The sequence below is a fragment of the Oncorhynchus nerka genome, linkage group LG18 (genome assembly GCF_034236695.1).
Source record: "Oncorhynchus nerka isolate Pitt River linkage group LG18, Oner_Uvic_2.0, whole genome shotgun sequence".
Classification (NCBI taxonomy): Eukaryota; Metazoa; Chordata; class Actinopteri; order Salmoniformes; family Salmonidae; genus Oncorhynchus; species Oncorhynchus nerka.
This window is the reverse complement of record NC_088413.1, coordinates 70,566,241-70,581,707: the sequence shown is the minus strand read 5'-3', so window position 1 is coordinate 70,581,707 and position 15,467 is coordinate 70,566,241. Positions and strand designations below refer to the sequence as shown.

Genomic DNA, 15,467 nt, shown 5'->3' with positions numbered 1-15,467 from the left:
TGCATATTTTTTGTCATAAAGTTAATTTACGAAAATCGCTATTGAGCAAGTTATCTGACTAGCTGACATTAGCCAGCTAGCTAGTGTTAGGAGAATGAATTTGTAATTCGTGTTGTTTAATGTTTTAGGGACTCCTGAGAAAACCAGCAAACCAGGCTGTCGTCTTGTAAAACAGTGGATGTTAAGAATCTAGCTAGCTAAAGCATTTTCTGCTAATGTAATGTACAATTGTGTAAGCTTGACTTGCAATGCAGCTAACGTAGCATAGCATAGCTAGCTAACTATTTACTTGCTTATTGTGTAGCGGGTGATAAAAATAACTGTATGCCTATGGATGTGTAGCTATCTACAGTATGTAGCCGATCTGTGTATGGACCCTAACACGTTAGGTTCTGAACTAATATTCATACCAATCTATGAACCTCAGCTATCATAGTTGTTGTATCAACTTCAAGTCTGAATGGCATTAATGAAGCCTATGGATAGAGTAGAATATAATAACTTTATTATGCCAAGGATGCAAGTCCTATATACACATGTACTGTAAGTTATTATCACGCTTGAGATTCCCACATTGTAGCCTGTACATTGAATATATTCACTGAACATGTACTCTTCCTTGGCCTATAAAGGTGTGGTTCAGGTATGAATCTCTGAGACATTATTTTCAGTCATATCAAACTCCATTATTTGAATGATGCTGTGTCTGCATGTATGTATTACAATTATACACTTCAACAGTGTTTACTGCTCCTGGGACATCAATGATTACACATTGTAACTATGCAATAGACTAGAAACATGATTGATTTGTAATTCATATATACAGGAAAAAAAACGATGCATATATAACTCCCTTCATCTGCATTAATCTGAGGACACAGGATAGTATTTCAATGAGATACTTCATTTTAACCGGTAGAGAATGTGAAACGCTTTATTGAAATAAGTTCATTATCCAGGTGTTATCAATACATAAATGCATTATATAACATTTTAAAAACAGGTTCAATCTGTACTTCAATGTACATATGGTGTGCATTATAAAATGAGGAAGAAAGACGAGGTGGGGGGAGAGGTGTAGAAGACAAAGGGAAAGAGGTAAGAACAGCGGCAGACAGCATATGATTCATGAATTACAGTGCTACCCTAATATTCACAATTGCGGTGTCTCCTAACCAGCCCTGGGCCCCCAGTTGGCCCGAAGGCTATCTTAAGAGTGGGTGAGGTGGCGATGACGGGACTGGCTTCCTCTCTCACATCAAAACATACCTGCAGACGAGAGAGCATGATTAAGCCTTGTTTTTTTTATTCTAACATGGTTAGTCATCTTAAATCAGGAGGTGAAATGCAAAACTGACCTTGGATTATTAACTCTGGGACTGCTACATCTCTGTCTGTATTTCAATGTAAAGCATCTCTTTAATAATAGTTGAGCCGACCACCTATGATCATGCTGTGCCCTCTGTGTCAGCCAGTTCAGATGCGGGAGGAGTTCACCAAAACAGCTGATATAACCTAGAGGATTTAGGGAGAAGGGGGAGAGGGATGAAGTGAAGGAGAGAGACTGTTATTGTGAGTATGTGGTCTCACCTGGTGTCCACACTAAGTGGCTACAGAGTACTTTATGCTGAAAAACAGACACGAGGACAAACAATAGAAGATAATGTCAATAGAAGATACTGTTTGAGACGCAGACACCTATTGGACTGTACCTGAAACATTTAAATATAGAGGGCTATGTGTCTCACCACTTGGTTATTGCAATGCTAACCCCCCAGGGAAATCATGATATGGTAGCAACAGATAGTCCAATGAAAATGGCTGTGTTTGTGGTGTAAATCTGAAAATTAGCAGCTGACATTTTAAGTTTTTTTTAATTCATTCACGTGACAGGTTCCATGTACAACAAGACAGGCAGAGATGGAGAAAAAGAACACAGAACAGTTTAATTACCTCTGGTTATGGACACTTTGCCAGAAATAAAGCTTCCATAGCCTGTTCCTCGGACAGTGAACATCTGGCAATATCTACATTTTCGACCCCTTGGTCAGCTCGCTCTCTGAAAGTAAAGAAAACAGCTTATTTTTATAGATATGAAAACAATAACTGAGATATGACTGTTCAGTCTAAAGCAGCAGATGTCATTTTTAGGATACGTCAATACAGCCCAGTGCTGCTTACCTGAGATGCCATGTTCACAGGTGTCCACTTTGACTTCCTTTGTGTAAGAAAAAAGTTGCTTTCAGAACAATTATTTTTGATTGAAAATAAAAAAGGTTTCGCTTTCGACAATCTGTTCTTTCGGGACAAAACTTGAAAAAAAACTACTTGTGTAGAAAATAAACAACAACGTAATGAAAAAGTAAATAAAAACTTCAGACTATTTCTGGTCTAGTGATCGATGACAAATGAACTCGATGCCCAGACTTACATAATTACAAGGAGGAGATTCTCCTGATTAAAATGGTGCCTGTGTAACAGTTTTGTTTCCTTCCCTCTCTTTGCCCCTACCTGGACTCAAACCAGGGACCCTCTGCACACACAGACAACAGCCACCCTTGAAGCGTTGTTACCCATCGCTCCACAAAAGCCGCAAGGGGAACAACTACTTCAAGGTCTCATAGTGATTGACATCACCGATTGAAACGCTATTAGCGCGCACCCGCTAACTAGCTAGCCATTTCACACCAGTTACACCAGACCTGAAAACAATCTAAATATACACATTGCAGGATATTTGGCGAAATAGACAGACATGCTTATGGGAAGACCACAGAGTTCAAATATTATTTTGTTGTTTACATTTTGTTGTTTACATTTTAACTATAAAACAACATGAGCAGGTCTCATTACCAACAATAGCGAAGCAGGCATTGTGACGTTGAAAAATAAGCCGGGAATAGAACGTTCGTGCCACGATGCTCAATAGAACTAATAGGAGCTGGCAGGGTGAAAAATGCACTAACATGAAGCATGTTTTTTTCGTGAATACTTCAAAACGACGGCAAGCAGCTGGAAAATATGGTCATATTATGAAACTGGTCTCCACAGCGGATGCAATGAACTAGTTTTCATCAGAAAATAACATTGTTAAGAATTTCATGTGTCCAGCCTACCATCTACACGGATTGCAGAGCACTCTCCTCTGAGTGTACCAGAGAGCAGAATAAATTACTTTACCAGCGCTCAACGCCCGTTGAATATGGCCGGTGTCAGTAAACGTTGGGAAAAAAGCGTAATTAAATTGTTTCCAGCAGCACATTTACAGTCACCAACGCTCTGGTTACACAAAAACGTCCTTACCAGCTCTGCTAGGGCGAGTAAAATGTTCAGAGTGGTCTCATTTGTGTTAGGAAGTAGCTAGCCAACGTTAGCTTGGGTGCTTGACTGCCGTTGTAAGACTAGGACGCTCAAATCAACCCTTCTCCTCGGCCCGAACGTCCAGCGTGTGGCTCCAAGTTTATAAACGGACAATTTCTCTCTGAATGGAAACACCATAATATTGATCAAATTAAGTAAGCCAATTGCTTAAAATCAATCCCATATACTATGTTATTTCAAAAAAGGTTTAAATTCTCTGGTAATGCCAATACGGAATACCAGCAAATGCTTCTCAAAGATGCCCTCTGGTGGTCAAACTAGCAATAACTTGCAGTAACAGAAGAAATGGCTGAGAATGAAATGACGTGCCACAGAATGCTGCAGCAGCACGCAGGGTGTGCCGCAGTATGACTCAACCTCTAAAGGAGGAACTACCGTAGGGAGGAGGTCTGAGATCTGGCCGGGTGGTGCCAGAATAACAACCTATCTCTCAACGTAACCAAGACTAAGGAGATTATTGTGGACGTCAGGAAAAGGAAGACCGAGCACGCCCCAATTCTCATCGATGTGGCTGTAGTGGAGCAGGTTGAGAGCTTCAAGTTCCTTGGTGTCCACATCACTAACAAACTAGAATGGTCCAAACACACCAAGACAGTCATGAAGAGGGCACAACAAAGTCTATTCCTCCTCAGGAAACTAAAAAGATTTTGCATGGGTCCTCAGATCCTCAAAATGTTCTACAGCTGCAACATCGAGAGCATCCTGACTGGTTGCATCACTGCCTGGTATGGCAAATGCTCGGCCTCCGACCGCAAGACACTACAGATGGTAGTGCGTACGTCTCAGTACATCATTGGGGCTAAGCTGCCTGCCATACAGGACCTCTACACCAGGCGGTGTCAGAGGAAGGCCCTAAAAATTGTCAAAGACCCCAGCCTCCCCAGTCATAGACTGTTCTGTGCCAAGTCTAGGACCAAAAGGCTTCTCAACAGTTTTTACCCCCAAGCCATAAGACTCCTGAACAGGTAATCAAATGGCTATCCGGACTATTTGCATTGTGTGCCTCCCCAACCCCCCAACCCCTCTTTTACGCTGCTGCTACTCTCTGTTTATCATGTATGCATAGTCACTTTAACTATACATTCATGTACATACTACCTCAATTAGCCCGGCAAACCGGTGCCAAAGCACATTGGCTACCTGGACTATCTGCATTGTATCCCGCCACCCACCACCTGCCAACCCCTCTTTTATGCTTCTGCTACTCGCTGTTTATCATATATGTATAGTCACTTTAACCATACCTACTGTATATATACATACTACCTCAATCAGCCTGACTAACCAGTGTCTGTATGTAGCCTTGCTACTGTATGTAGCCTTGCTACTGTTATAGCCTTGCTACTGTATATAGCCTTGCTACTGTTATAGCCTTGCTACTGTATATAGACTTGCTACTGTTATAGCCTCGCTACTGTATATAGACTTGCTACTGATATAGCCTCGCTACTGTATATAGCCTTGCTACTGATATAGCCTCGCTACTGTTATAGCCTTGCTACTGTTATAGCCTCGCTACTGTATATAACCTTGCTACTGATATAGCCTTGCTACTGTTATAGCCTCGCTACTGTATATAGCCTTGCTACTGATATAGCCTCGCTACTGCATATAGACTTGCTACTGATATAGCCTCGCTACTGTATATAGCCTTGCTACTGATATAGCCTCGCTACTGTTATAGCCTTGCTACTGTTATAGCCTCGCTACTGTATATAGCCTTGCTACTGATATAGCCTCGCTACTGATATAGCCTCGCTACTGTATATAGCCTTGCTACTGATATAGCCTCGCTACTGTATATAGCCATGCTACTGTATATAGCCTTGCTACTGATATAGCCTTGATACTGATATAGCCTCGCTACTGTATATAGCCTTGCTACTGTATATAGCCTTGCTACTGATATAGCCTCGCTACTGTATATAGCCTTGCTACTGTTATAGCCTCGCTACTGTATATAGCCTTGCTACTGTATTAGCCTCGCTACTGTATATAGCCTTGATACTGATATAGCCTCGCTACTGTATATAGCCTTGCTACTGATATAGCCTTGCTACTGTTATTTTTCACTGTCTTTTTTGCTTTTGTTTCTATTTATTTACTTATCTATTGTTCACAGAATACCTTTTCTTAACGTAAAAATTGCACTGTTGGTTAGAGCCTGTAAGTAAGCATTTCACTGTAAGGTCTACACTTGTTGTATTCGGTGCACATGACAAATAAACTTTAATTTGATTTGATTTGAAACTGACTTTTAGAACTGTTAAGGCTCCGTGGATTGATGAGGAATTGAAAAACTGTACGGTTGAAAGAGACGGGGTAAAAGGAGTGGCTAATAAGTCTGGCTCCACATCTGACTGGCTGATTTACTGCAAATTGAGAAATTATGTGACTAAATTTAACAAAAAGAAGAGAAAGTGTATTATAAAGCCAAGGTCAATGACATAAAGAATGATGGAAATTTTTTTTGGCATACTTTAAATGATCAGAAAGACTAATTGAAATCCATCTTTCATCAAATCAGATTCATCACAAAACCGTTTTATGTTGCCCATTATTTTAATGTTTACTTCAGTGGCAAAGTGGGTAAACTTCAGTAGGAAATGCCAACAGCGAAAACAAAGAATAATGAAAGAAAAGCATTGTAAGTTTGAATTTTATAAAGTTAGTGTATGACAGTTACACAGGTTGAAAAAATATTGTTATTGATCGATAATGACAACCTCCTGGCATTGACAACTTAGATGGAAGGCCACTGAGGATAGTAGATGACTCTATGGCCACATCTGTCATATCTTTAATCTAAGTATAGAGGAAGGTGTTTGTCCTCAGGCCTGGAGGGAAGCCAAAGTCATTCCGCTACCCAAGAGTGGTAAAACAACCTTTATTGTTTCTAACAGCAGACCAGTCAGCTAGCTGCCAGCGCTTAGAAAACTGTTGGAAAACATTGTGTTTGATCAAATACACTGCTATTTCTCTGTAAACAAATTGACAACAGACTTTCAGCATTCTTATAGAGAAGGGCACTTAACATGGACTGCACTGACAAAAATGACTGATGATTGGCTGAAATAATTTTATAACAAGGAAATTGTAGGAGCTGTACTGATAAATTTCAGTGGAGCCTTTTGTGGTAGCCATGCTGGTTAAGTGTGCATTGAATTCTAAATAAATCACAGACAGTGTCATCAACAATGCACCATCACACCTCCTGCTTCATGGTGGAAATCACACATGCGGAAATCATTCGTTCACCTATTCTGCATCTCACAAAGACATGCCGGTTGAAACCAAAAATGTCAAATTTTGACTCATCAGACTTAAGGACAGATTTCCACAGAGTCTCTTCTAATTGCTGTCCTTTAGAAGTGGTTTCTTTGCAGCAATTTCACCATGAAGGCCTGATTCACGCAGTCTCCCCTGAACAGTTGATGTTGAGATGTGTCTGTTACTTGAACTCTGTGAAACATTTAGGGGGTGCAATTTCTGAGGCTCGTAACTCTAATGAACTAATCCTCTGCAACAGAGGAAACTATGGGTCTTCCTTTCCTGTGGCGGTTCTCATGAGAGCCAGTTTCATCATAGCACTTGATGGTTTTTGCAACTGTACTTGAAGAAACTTTCAAAGTTCTTGAAATGTTCTGTATTGACTGACCTTCATGTCTTCAAGTAGTGATGGACTGTCATTTCTCTTTGCTTTTTTGACCTGTTCTTGCCATAATATGTACTTGGTCTTTTACCAAATCGGGCTATCTTCTGTATACCACCCCTACCTTGTCACAGCAGAACTGATTGGCTGAAACATATTAAGAAGGAAAGAAATTCCACAAATTAACTTTTAACAAGGCACACCTGTTAATTGAAATGCATTCTGGGTGACTAACTCATGAAGCTGGTTGAGAGAATGCCAAGAGTGTGCAAAGCTGTCATCAAGGTGTACCACAGAGCAGTCCTCTAGGCCCTCTACTTTTGCTCTATTTTTACCAATGACTTGCCACTGCATTAAACAAAGCCTGTGTTTCCAATTATGCTGATGATTCAACCATATACGTGTCAGCAACCACAGCTAATGAAGTCACTAAAACCCTTACCAAGGAGTTGCAGTCAGTTTCGGAATGGGCGGCCTGTAATAATCTGTTCCTGAACATCCCTAATACTAAGATCACTGCATTTGGTACAAAACATTCCATAAGCTCTAGAATCTGGTAATGAATGGTGTGGCTGTTGAACAAGTTAAGGAGACTAAATTACCTGGTGTTGCCTTAGATTGTAAACTGTCATGGTCAAAACATATCGATTCAATGGTTGTAAAGTGGGGAGAGGTCTGTCTGTAATAAATATATGTTGTCAAAAAATGACACCACAATCCACAAAGCAAGTCCTGCAGGCTCTAGTTTTGTCTTAACTTGATTATTGACAAGCCATGTGGTCAAGTGCTGCTAAGAAATACCTAGTTAAGCTGCAGCTGGCCCAGAACAGAGCGGCACGTCTTGCTCGTATTTATAATCAGAGGGCGAAATAGAAATACTATGTATGCCAGTCTTTCTTGACTAAGATTTGAGAAGAGACTGACTGTTTATTTTTTATAAGAAACATTAAAATGTTGAAAATTCCAAATGGTTTGCATAGTCAACTTACACACAGCTCTGACACACACACTTACCCCACCAGAGATGTCATCAGGGGTCTTTTCATAGTCCCCAAATCCAGAACAAATTCAAAAAGCTTACAGTATTATATAGAGCCATTTTTGGATGGAACTCCCTTCCATCTCATATTGCTCAAATGAACAACAAACCTGGTTACAAAAAGCAACACCTCACGACCCAATGCTTCCCCCCACATTTTACCTAGATATTTTGTGTGTATGTATTGATATTTAGGCTATGTGTGCCTTTTATAAAATGATGTAGTTCTGTCCGTGAGCTGTTCTTTTCTATTAATGTTCTGTATTATGTCATCTTTCATGTTATGTGTGGACCCCTGGAAGAGTAGCTGCGGCTTTTGGAGCAGCCAATGAGGATCCTAATAAAATACCAAAAATAATTCCAAAGTCTGTGTTGCTGTTGGAAGGCTATATTTTTATTAGTAAACAGCGGAGCATGCCCTTCAGGCTACTTCCTGCAACCAACCAAATAATGTAAAGGTTCATCTCCAGTTTATTGCCATCAGCAGTCAGGCAGATAGTATCTTTCCAGATTCTATACGTCAGGTCCACTATTGATCCGGCGAAGTCAGCGGCCCCCTATAGATGATATTTCATGTTTCCCATGCTGCCCAGCCCATTACATCACTATCAATGTCAAGCATCCAGCACCATTCAGAATGACCAGACTTGAGTTGCTGGGATCAATAGCTTCTGGCTAAATACTACATTCATCCATTCACTGGCCACGTTATAGTAATTTGATGGCTTTATCTTGTAGGGAAGTCGGAGAAGGAGGATATGATTGGGAGTTTGGGCTTAAATACTTGTGTGTTTAGATATAATGTTACATTATCTATGGGAGCACTCCAGAAAACACCAGCTATTGGGCATCTTTTCTTACTTTCAATGACAGGCTTATATTGTTACCTACCATATTCATCTGTATGTATTTCATCTAAGGGGAAACAATGAGCTCTGATTGGCCAATGCTCTGCCTCTCCCTCTCCTTTCCTCTTCTCTCCTCTCCCTCTCTTCTCCTCTCTCTCTCTCTCTCTCTCTCTCTCTCTCTCTCTCTCTCTCTCTCTCGCTCCCTCTCCCCTGCCTCTGTCTCTGCCTCTCCTCTCCTCTCCTCTCCTCTCCTCTCCTCTCCTCTCCTCTCCTCTCTCCTCTCTTCTCCTCTCCTCTCTTCTGCTCTCCTCTCCTCTCCTCTCCTCTTCTTTCCCTCCCTCCCTCTCCCTCTTCATCTTCTTCTCTCCTCTCCTCACCCTCTCCTCTGCCTCTCCTTTTCTCTCTCCCTCTCTTCTTCCTTTCCACTCCTCTCCTCTGCCTCTCCTATCTTCTCCTCTCTTCTCCTCTGCCTCTCATATCCCTCACTTATCACTCTCTTCTCCCTCTCCTTTCCCTCTCTTCTACCTCTCACTGTCCTTCTCCTTTCTTCTCTTCTCCTCTCCCCTGCCTTTTCTCTCCCTCTGCCTATCCCTCTCCCTTTCTCTCTTCCTCTCCCCTTCTTCTCCCCTCCCCTCCCCCTCTTCTCCATATCTTCTCCATCTTCTCTCCCTGTCCCTCTACTTTCCGATCCCATTCTTCTCCCTCTCCTCTCCCTCTTTGCTTCCTCTCCTCTGCCTCTGCCTCTCCTCTACATTTCCTCTACTCTCCCTCTCCTTTCCCTCCTGCATCTCCTCTCCCTCTCCCTCTCCACTCTTTTTATCTCCTCTCTTGTTCTCTCCTCTGCCTCTGCCTCCTCTCCTCTCCTCTCCTCTCCTCTCCTCTCCCTCTCCTCTCCTCTCCCTCTCCTCTCCTCTCCTCTCCTCTCCTCTCCTCTCCTCTCCTCTGCCACTGCCTCTGCCACTGCCTCTGCCACTGCCTCTGCCACTGCCTCTGCCTCTGCCTCTGCCTCTCCTCTCCACTCTGTGTCTTCTTTAGATCTTGGCTAGTGATGGGAAATCTATACAGTGCGAGAGGCCAATTTAGCGTTCCTCCAACAGTGTGGGTTTGAAGCCTGCAACCAGGGAAACACAACTGAATAACGCCCACACTGTGTAAATTATTTCAGTCTTTGAGAAGACGGTATTCTCACTATCTATTTTCTCTGGGATGTGTTGATGTGGGAGAGGAGTTTTTTCTTTGCTAATGAAAGACTTGTTTGCTGAATGAAGACCATTGTGTGTGTGTGTATGTGTGTGTGTGTGTGTGTGTGTGTGTGTGTGTGTGTGTGTGTGTGTGTGTGTGCATGCTTGCGTGTGTGTGTGTGTGAGTGTGCGCGTGTGTGTGTGAGTGTGCGCGTGTGTGAGTGTGTGTGCGTGTATTTGCATGTGTGTGTTTGTGTGTGTGACACATATCACCCCTGTCCTGTGTCATTGGCTTCTCTCCACTTGCCACAAGCTCAAAATCAAATCAAATCAAATGTATTTGTCACATACACATGGTTAGCAGATGTTAATGCGAGTGTAGCGAAATGCTTGTGCTTCTAGTTCTGACAATGCAGTAATAACCAACGAGTAATCTAACCTAACAATTCCAAAACTACTACCTTATACACACAAGTGTGAAGGGATAAATAATATGTACATAAAGATATATGAATGAGCGATGGTACAGAACGGCATAGGCAAGATGCAGTAGATGGTATCGAGTACAGTATATACATATGAGATGAGTAATGTAGGGTATGTAAACAAAGTGGCATAGTTTAAAGTGGCTAGTGTTACATGTATTACATAAAGATTCAGTAGATGATATAGGGTACAGTATATACATATACATATGAGACGAGTAATGTAGGGTATGTAAACATTATATTAAGGGAGGGAGTACAGGAGAGGGCTCAGAATGCACCCTTGTGGGGCCCCTCACCACCTGGGAGCGGCCCGTCAGGAAGTCCAGTACCCAGTTGCACAGGGCGGGGTCGAGTTTGGAGGGTACTATGGTGTTAAATGCTGAGCTGTAGTCGATGAACAGCATTCTTACATAGGTATTCCTCTTGTCCAGATGGGTTAGGGCAGTGTGCAGTGTGGTTGAGATTGCATCGTCTGTGGACCTATTTGGGCGGTAAGCAAATTGGAGTGGGTCTAGGGTGTCAGGTAGGGTGGAGGTGATATGGTCCTTGACTAGTCTCTCAAAGCACTTCATGATGACGGAGGTGAGTGCTACGGGGCAGTAGTCGTTTAGCTCAGTTACCTTAGCTTTCTTGGGAACAGGGACAATGGTGGCCCTCTTGAAGCATGTGGGAACAGCAGACTGGGATAAGGTTTGATTGAATATGTCCGTAAACACACCAGCCAGCTGGTCTGCGCATGCTCTGAGGACGCGGCTGGGGAGGCCGTCTGGGCCTGCAGCCTTGCGAGGGTTAACACGTTTAAATGTTTTCCTCACATCTGCTGCAGTGAAGGAGAGTCCGCAGGTTTTGGTTGCAGGCCGTGTCAGTGACACTGTATTGTCCTCAAAGCGGGCAAAAAAGTTATTTAGTCTGCCTGGGAGCAAGACATCCTGGTCCGTGACGGGGACGGTTTTCTTTTTGTAATCCGTGATTGACTGTAGACCCTGCCACATACCTCTTGTGCCTGAGCCGTTGAATTGTGACTCTACTTTGTCTCTATACTGACGCTTAGCTTGTTTGATTGCCTTTCGGGGGGGAATAGCTACACTGTTTGTATTCGGTCATGTTTCCGATCACCTTTTCCTGGTGAAAAGCAGTGGTTCGCGCTTTCAGATTCACACGAATGCTGCCATCAATCCACAGTTTCTGGTTTGGGAATGTTTTAATCGTTGCTATGGGAACGACATCATCAATGCACTTTCTGATGAACTCGCTCACCGAATCAGCATATTCGTCAATGTTGTTGTTGGACGCAATGCGGAACATATCCCAGTCCACGTGACCGAAGCAGTCTTGGAGCGCACGTTGAACAGACCTGAGCGCGGGAGCTTCTTGTTTTAGTTTCTGTCTGTAGGCAGGGAGCAACAAAATGGAGTCATGGGCAGCTTTTCCGAAAGGAGGGCGGGGGAGGGCTTTATATGCGTCGCGGAAGTTAGAATAGCAATGATCCAAGGTTTTACCAGCCCTCGTTGCGCAATCGATATGCTGATACAATTTTGGGAGTCTTGTTTTCAGATTAGCCTTGTTAAAATCCCCAGCTACAATGAATGCAGCCTCAGGATATGTGGTTTCCAGTTTGCAAAGAGTCAAATAAAGTTTGTTCAGGGCCTTCGATGTGTCTGCTTGGGGGTGAATATATACGGCTGTGATTATAATCGAAGAGAATTCCCTTGGTAGATAATGCGGACGACATTTGATTGTGAGGAATTCTAAGTCAGGTGAACAGAAGGACTTGAGTTCCTGTATGTTGTCGTGGTCACACCACGTCTCGTTAATCATAAGGCATACGCCCCTGACCCTCTTCTTACCAGAAAGATGTTTGTTTCTGTCGGTGCGATGCATGAAGAAACCAGCTGGCTGCACCGATTCCATTAGCGTCTCTCGAGTGAGCCATGTTTCCGTGAAGCAAAGAACGTTACAGTCTCTGGTGTCCCACTGGAATGCTACCCTTGCTCGGATTTCATCAACCTTGTTGTCAAGAGACTGGACATTGGCGAGTAGTATGCTAGGGAGTGGTGCGCGATGTGCCCGTCTCCGGAGCCTGACCAGAAGACCGCTACGTTTCCCTCTTTTTGGGTCGCAGGCTGGGATCCATTCCGTTGTCCTGGGTTGAAGGTAGAACACAGGATCCGCTTCGGGCAAGTCATATTCCTGGTGATCCCTCAATGTTCCTCAAGTGTTTGTTTGCTGTGTGCCTAGCACTTGCCTGCATTGCTAACTCACTGCTAACTGCTCTTACATGTGCTGTATCAGGCTTAGGAGGCTGAAATTCATTCACCGCCTCCAGGGTTAGGGTTAGCCTCTCTCGCTTTGTGTCTGGGGTCAATCTGGGTCAAGCTCATATTTTTTTCTCCAACCCTCCTCTTTCTGAGAGTAAGCAGTTTGTGTTGGATCAGATGCGGCCAGGCTAATTCTCCGGAGCAGCTGGTCCTTTTCACTCTACTGTCTACCCTATCAATGCTAAATATTTTTTGGCTGATTGCCCATGAAGACATCTCTTTACACTTCCAATGACTGAATATAACAATCAACAGGGCCTTGAACCGGATCTCTCAATCTCTCTTGGACAGTATTGATTCAGGGGAGGGGAGTTGGATGGGTTGAAGCACGGTCAAACTTATGACTCACATTTCGAACCAGGGCGGTGTAAATTGAGTTGTATGTGGAATCGTAGACAGCTAACTGGTGTTTTAGTCCCGTTGTTATCTCGGTGTCCCATTTTCCCATCTCTCTCTCTCGCTCTCTCTCTCTCCCTCTCTCTCTCTCTCTCTCTCTCTCTCTCTTCTCTCTCCCTCTCTCTCTCGCTCTCTCTCTCTCTCTCTTCTCTCTCCCTCTCTCTCTCGCTCTCTCTCTCTCTCTCTCTCTCTCTCTCTCTCTCTCTCTCTCTCTCTCTCTCCCTCCCTCCCTCCCTCTCTCCCTCTCTCTCTCTCTCTCTCTCTCTCTCTTCTCTCTCCCTCTCTCTCTCGCTCTCTCTCTCTCTCTCCCTCTCTCTCTCTCTCTCGTATACTGCCTCTCTCCTCCTCCGCAGTCCATCCTGCCTAACCTGCCACCTCTGCAATGGGAGTTGTTTGTCGAGTGCTGTGTCATCAGAGCCTTTTGCCTTGCCCCAGAGCGGAGCTAAGTCTAAACACTGCACTTTGTGGGCTGAAGGGCCATCTGTCAGAGTGAAGGAATCTGACTTCTCCAACAAAAAGCATAAACAGTGGTGTCTTGCTAAGCCGAAGCCGCAGCTCACTGTCATGGAAATGGTCCAGCTGAGTAAGGCTAAGCAAGGTCCTAATCCTCCATGGCACAGCTGCTTTTTAGGTCATCATGGCACCAATCGTCCGCCCCCCATCATTTGCTTGCGGTGGGGTGTAGAAACTAATCCATCATGCATCTTCTGTGGTAGCCTGATGATGGATTAGGATGTATGTATATGAGGAAATCGATTGTCTGATATAAATCTGAATCAGTTGTTTGAAAGGCTGGGGTAAATATGGATGTGTGAATTCTTCTTGTTTTAGATCAGTGTTTCCCAGGGTTTACATTTACATTACATTTACATTTAAGTCATTTAGCAGACGCTCTTATCCAGAGCGACTTACAACAACATTTGTATTGTTGGGCGTACTGGAGGACCAGGGTTGGGCGTACTGGAGGACCAGGGTTGGGCGTACTGGAGGACGAGGGTTGGGCGTACTGGAGGACCAGGGTTGGGCGTACTGGAGGACCAGGGTTTGGCGTCTGGAGGACCAGGGTTGGGTGTACTGGAGGACCAGGGTTGGGCGTACTGGAGGACCAGGGTTGGGCGTACTGGAGGACCAGGGTTTGACGTCTGGAGGACGAGGGTTGGGCGTACTGGAGGACCAGGGTTGGGCGTACTGGAGGACCAGGGTTTGGCGTCTGGAGGACCAGGGTTGGGCGTACTGGAGGACGAGGGTTGGGCGTACTGGAGGACCAGGGTTGGTCGTACTGGAGGACGAGGGTTGGGCGTACTGGAGGACCAGGGTTGGGCGTACTGGAGGACCAGGGTTTGGCGTCTGGAGGACCAGGGTTGGGTGTACTGGAGGACCAGGGTTGGGCGTACTGGAGGACCAGGGTTGGGCGTACTGGAGGACCAGGGTTGGGCGTACTGGAGGACCAGGGTTTGACGTCTGGAGGACGAGGGTTGGGCGTACTGGAGGACCAGGATTTGGCGTCTGGAGGACCAGGGTTGGGTGTACTGGAGGACCAGGGTTGGGCGTACTGGAGGACCAGGGTTTGACGTCTGGAGGACGAGGGTTGGGCGTACTGGAGGACCAGGGTTGGGCGTACTGGAGGACCAGGGTTTGGCATCTGGAGGACCAGGGTTGGGCGTCTGGAGGACCAGGGTTGGACGTATGGAGACCAGGGTTGGATATCTGGAGGACCAGGGTTGGGCGTACTGGAGGACCAGGGTTGGGCGTACTGGAGGACCAGGGTTTGGCATCTGGAGGACCAGGGTTGGACGTATGGAGACCAGGGTTGGATATCTGGAGGACCAGGGTTGGGAACCACTGTTTAAGATGATGTCTAACTCATAGCCAGCTATGTAATAAACTGGCTAAAATGTGTCAAGCAGCCGGTTTACCTTAAGAACATGGGGCACTGCTATATAGAAATATTTATGTAAAATGTCACAAAATCCTAACAATCTCCACTGCACCTATCTAGTATATGTGACATATATATATATATATATATATATATATATATATATAATATATATATATATATATATATATAATGTATATATTTTTCATCCAGTATTTTGGCCTGTGGAATTGATGAGAAGTCATCCCCACTTTTCTCTCTCACACTATTCTGTCCACTGTC

General features: G+C 44.3%; 1 protein-coding gene across 1 annotated transcript; it reads right to left on the bottom strand.

Annotated features, from left to right (window-relative positions):
* Positions 1 to 10,002: 10,002 nt before the first annotated feature.
* Positions 10,003 to 15,233, bottom strand: LOC135561641 (uncharacterized). The gene is made up of 4 exons (XM_065003363.1): positions 15,223 to 15,233; positions 14,701 to 15,081; positions 14,268 to 14,653; positions 10,003 to 10,034 (listed from the first exon to the last, which is right to left on the bottom strand). The coding sequence occupies exons 1-4, from the start codon at positions 15,231 to 15,233 to the stop codon at positions 10,003 to 10,005; spliced, it is 810 nt and encodes a 269-aa protein (XP_064859435.1).
* Between the last annotated feature and the right edge of the window lie 234 nt (positions 15,234 to 15,467).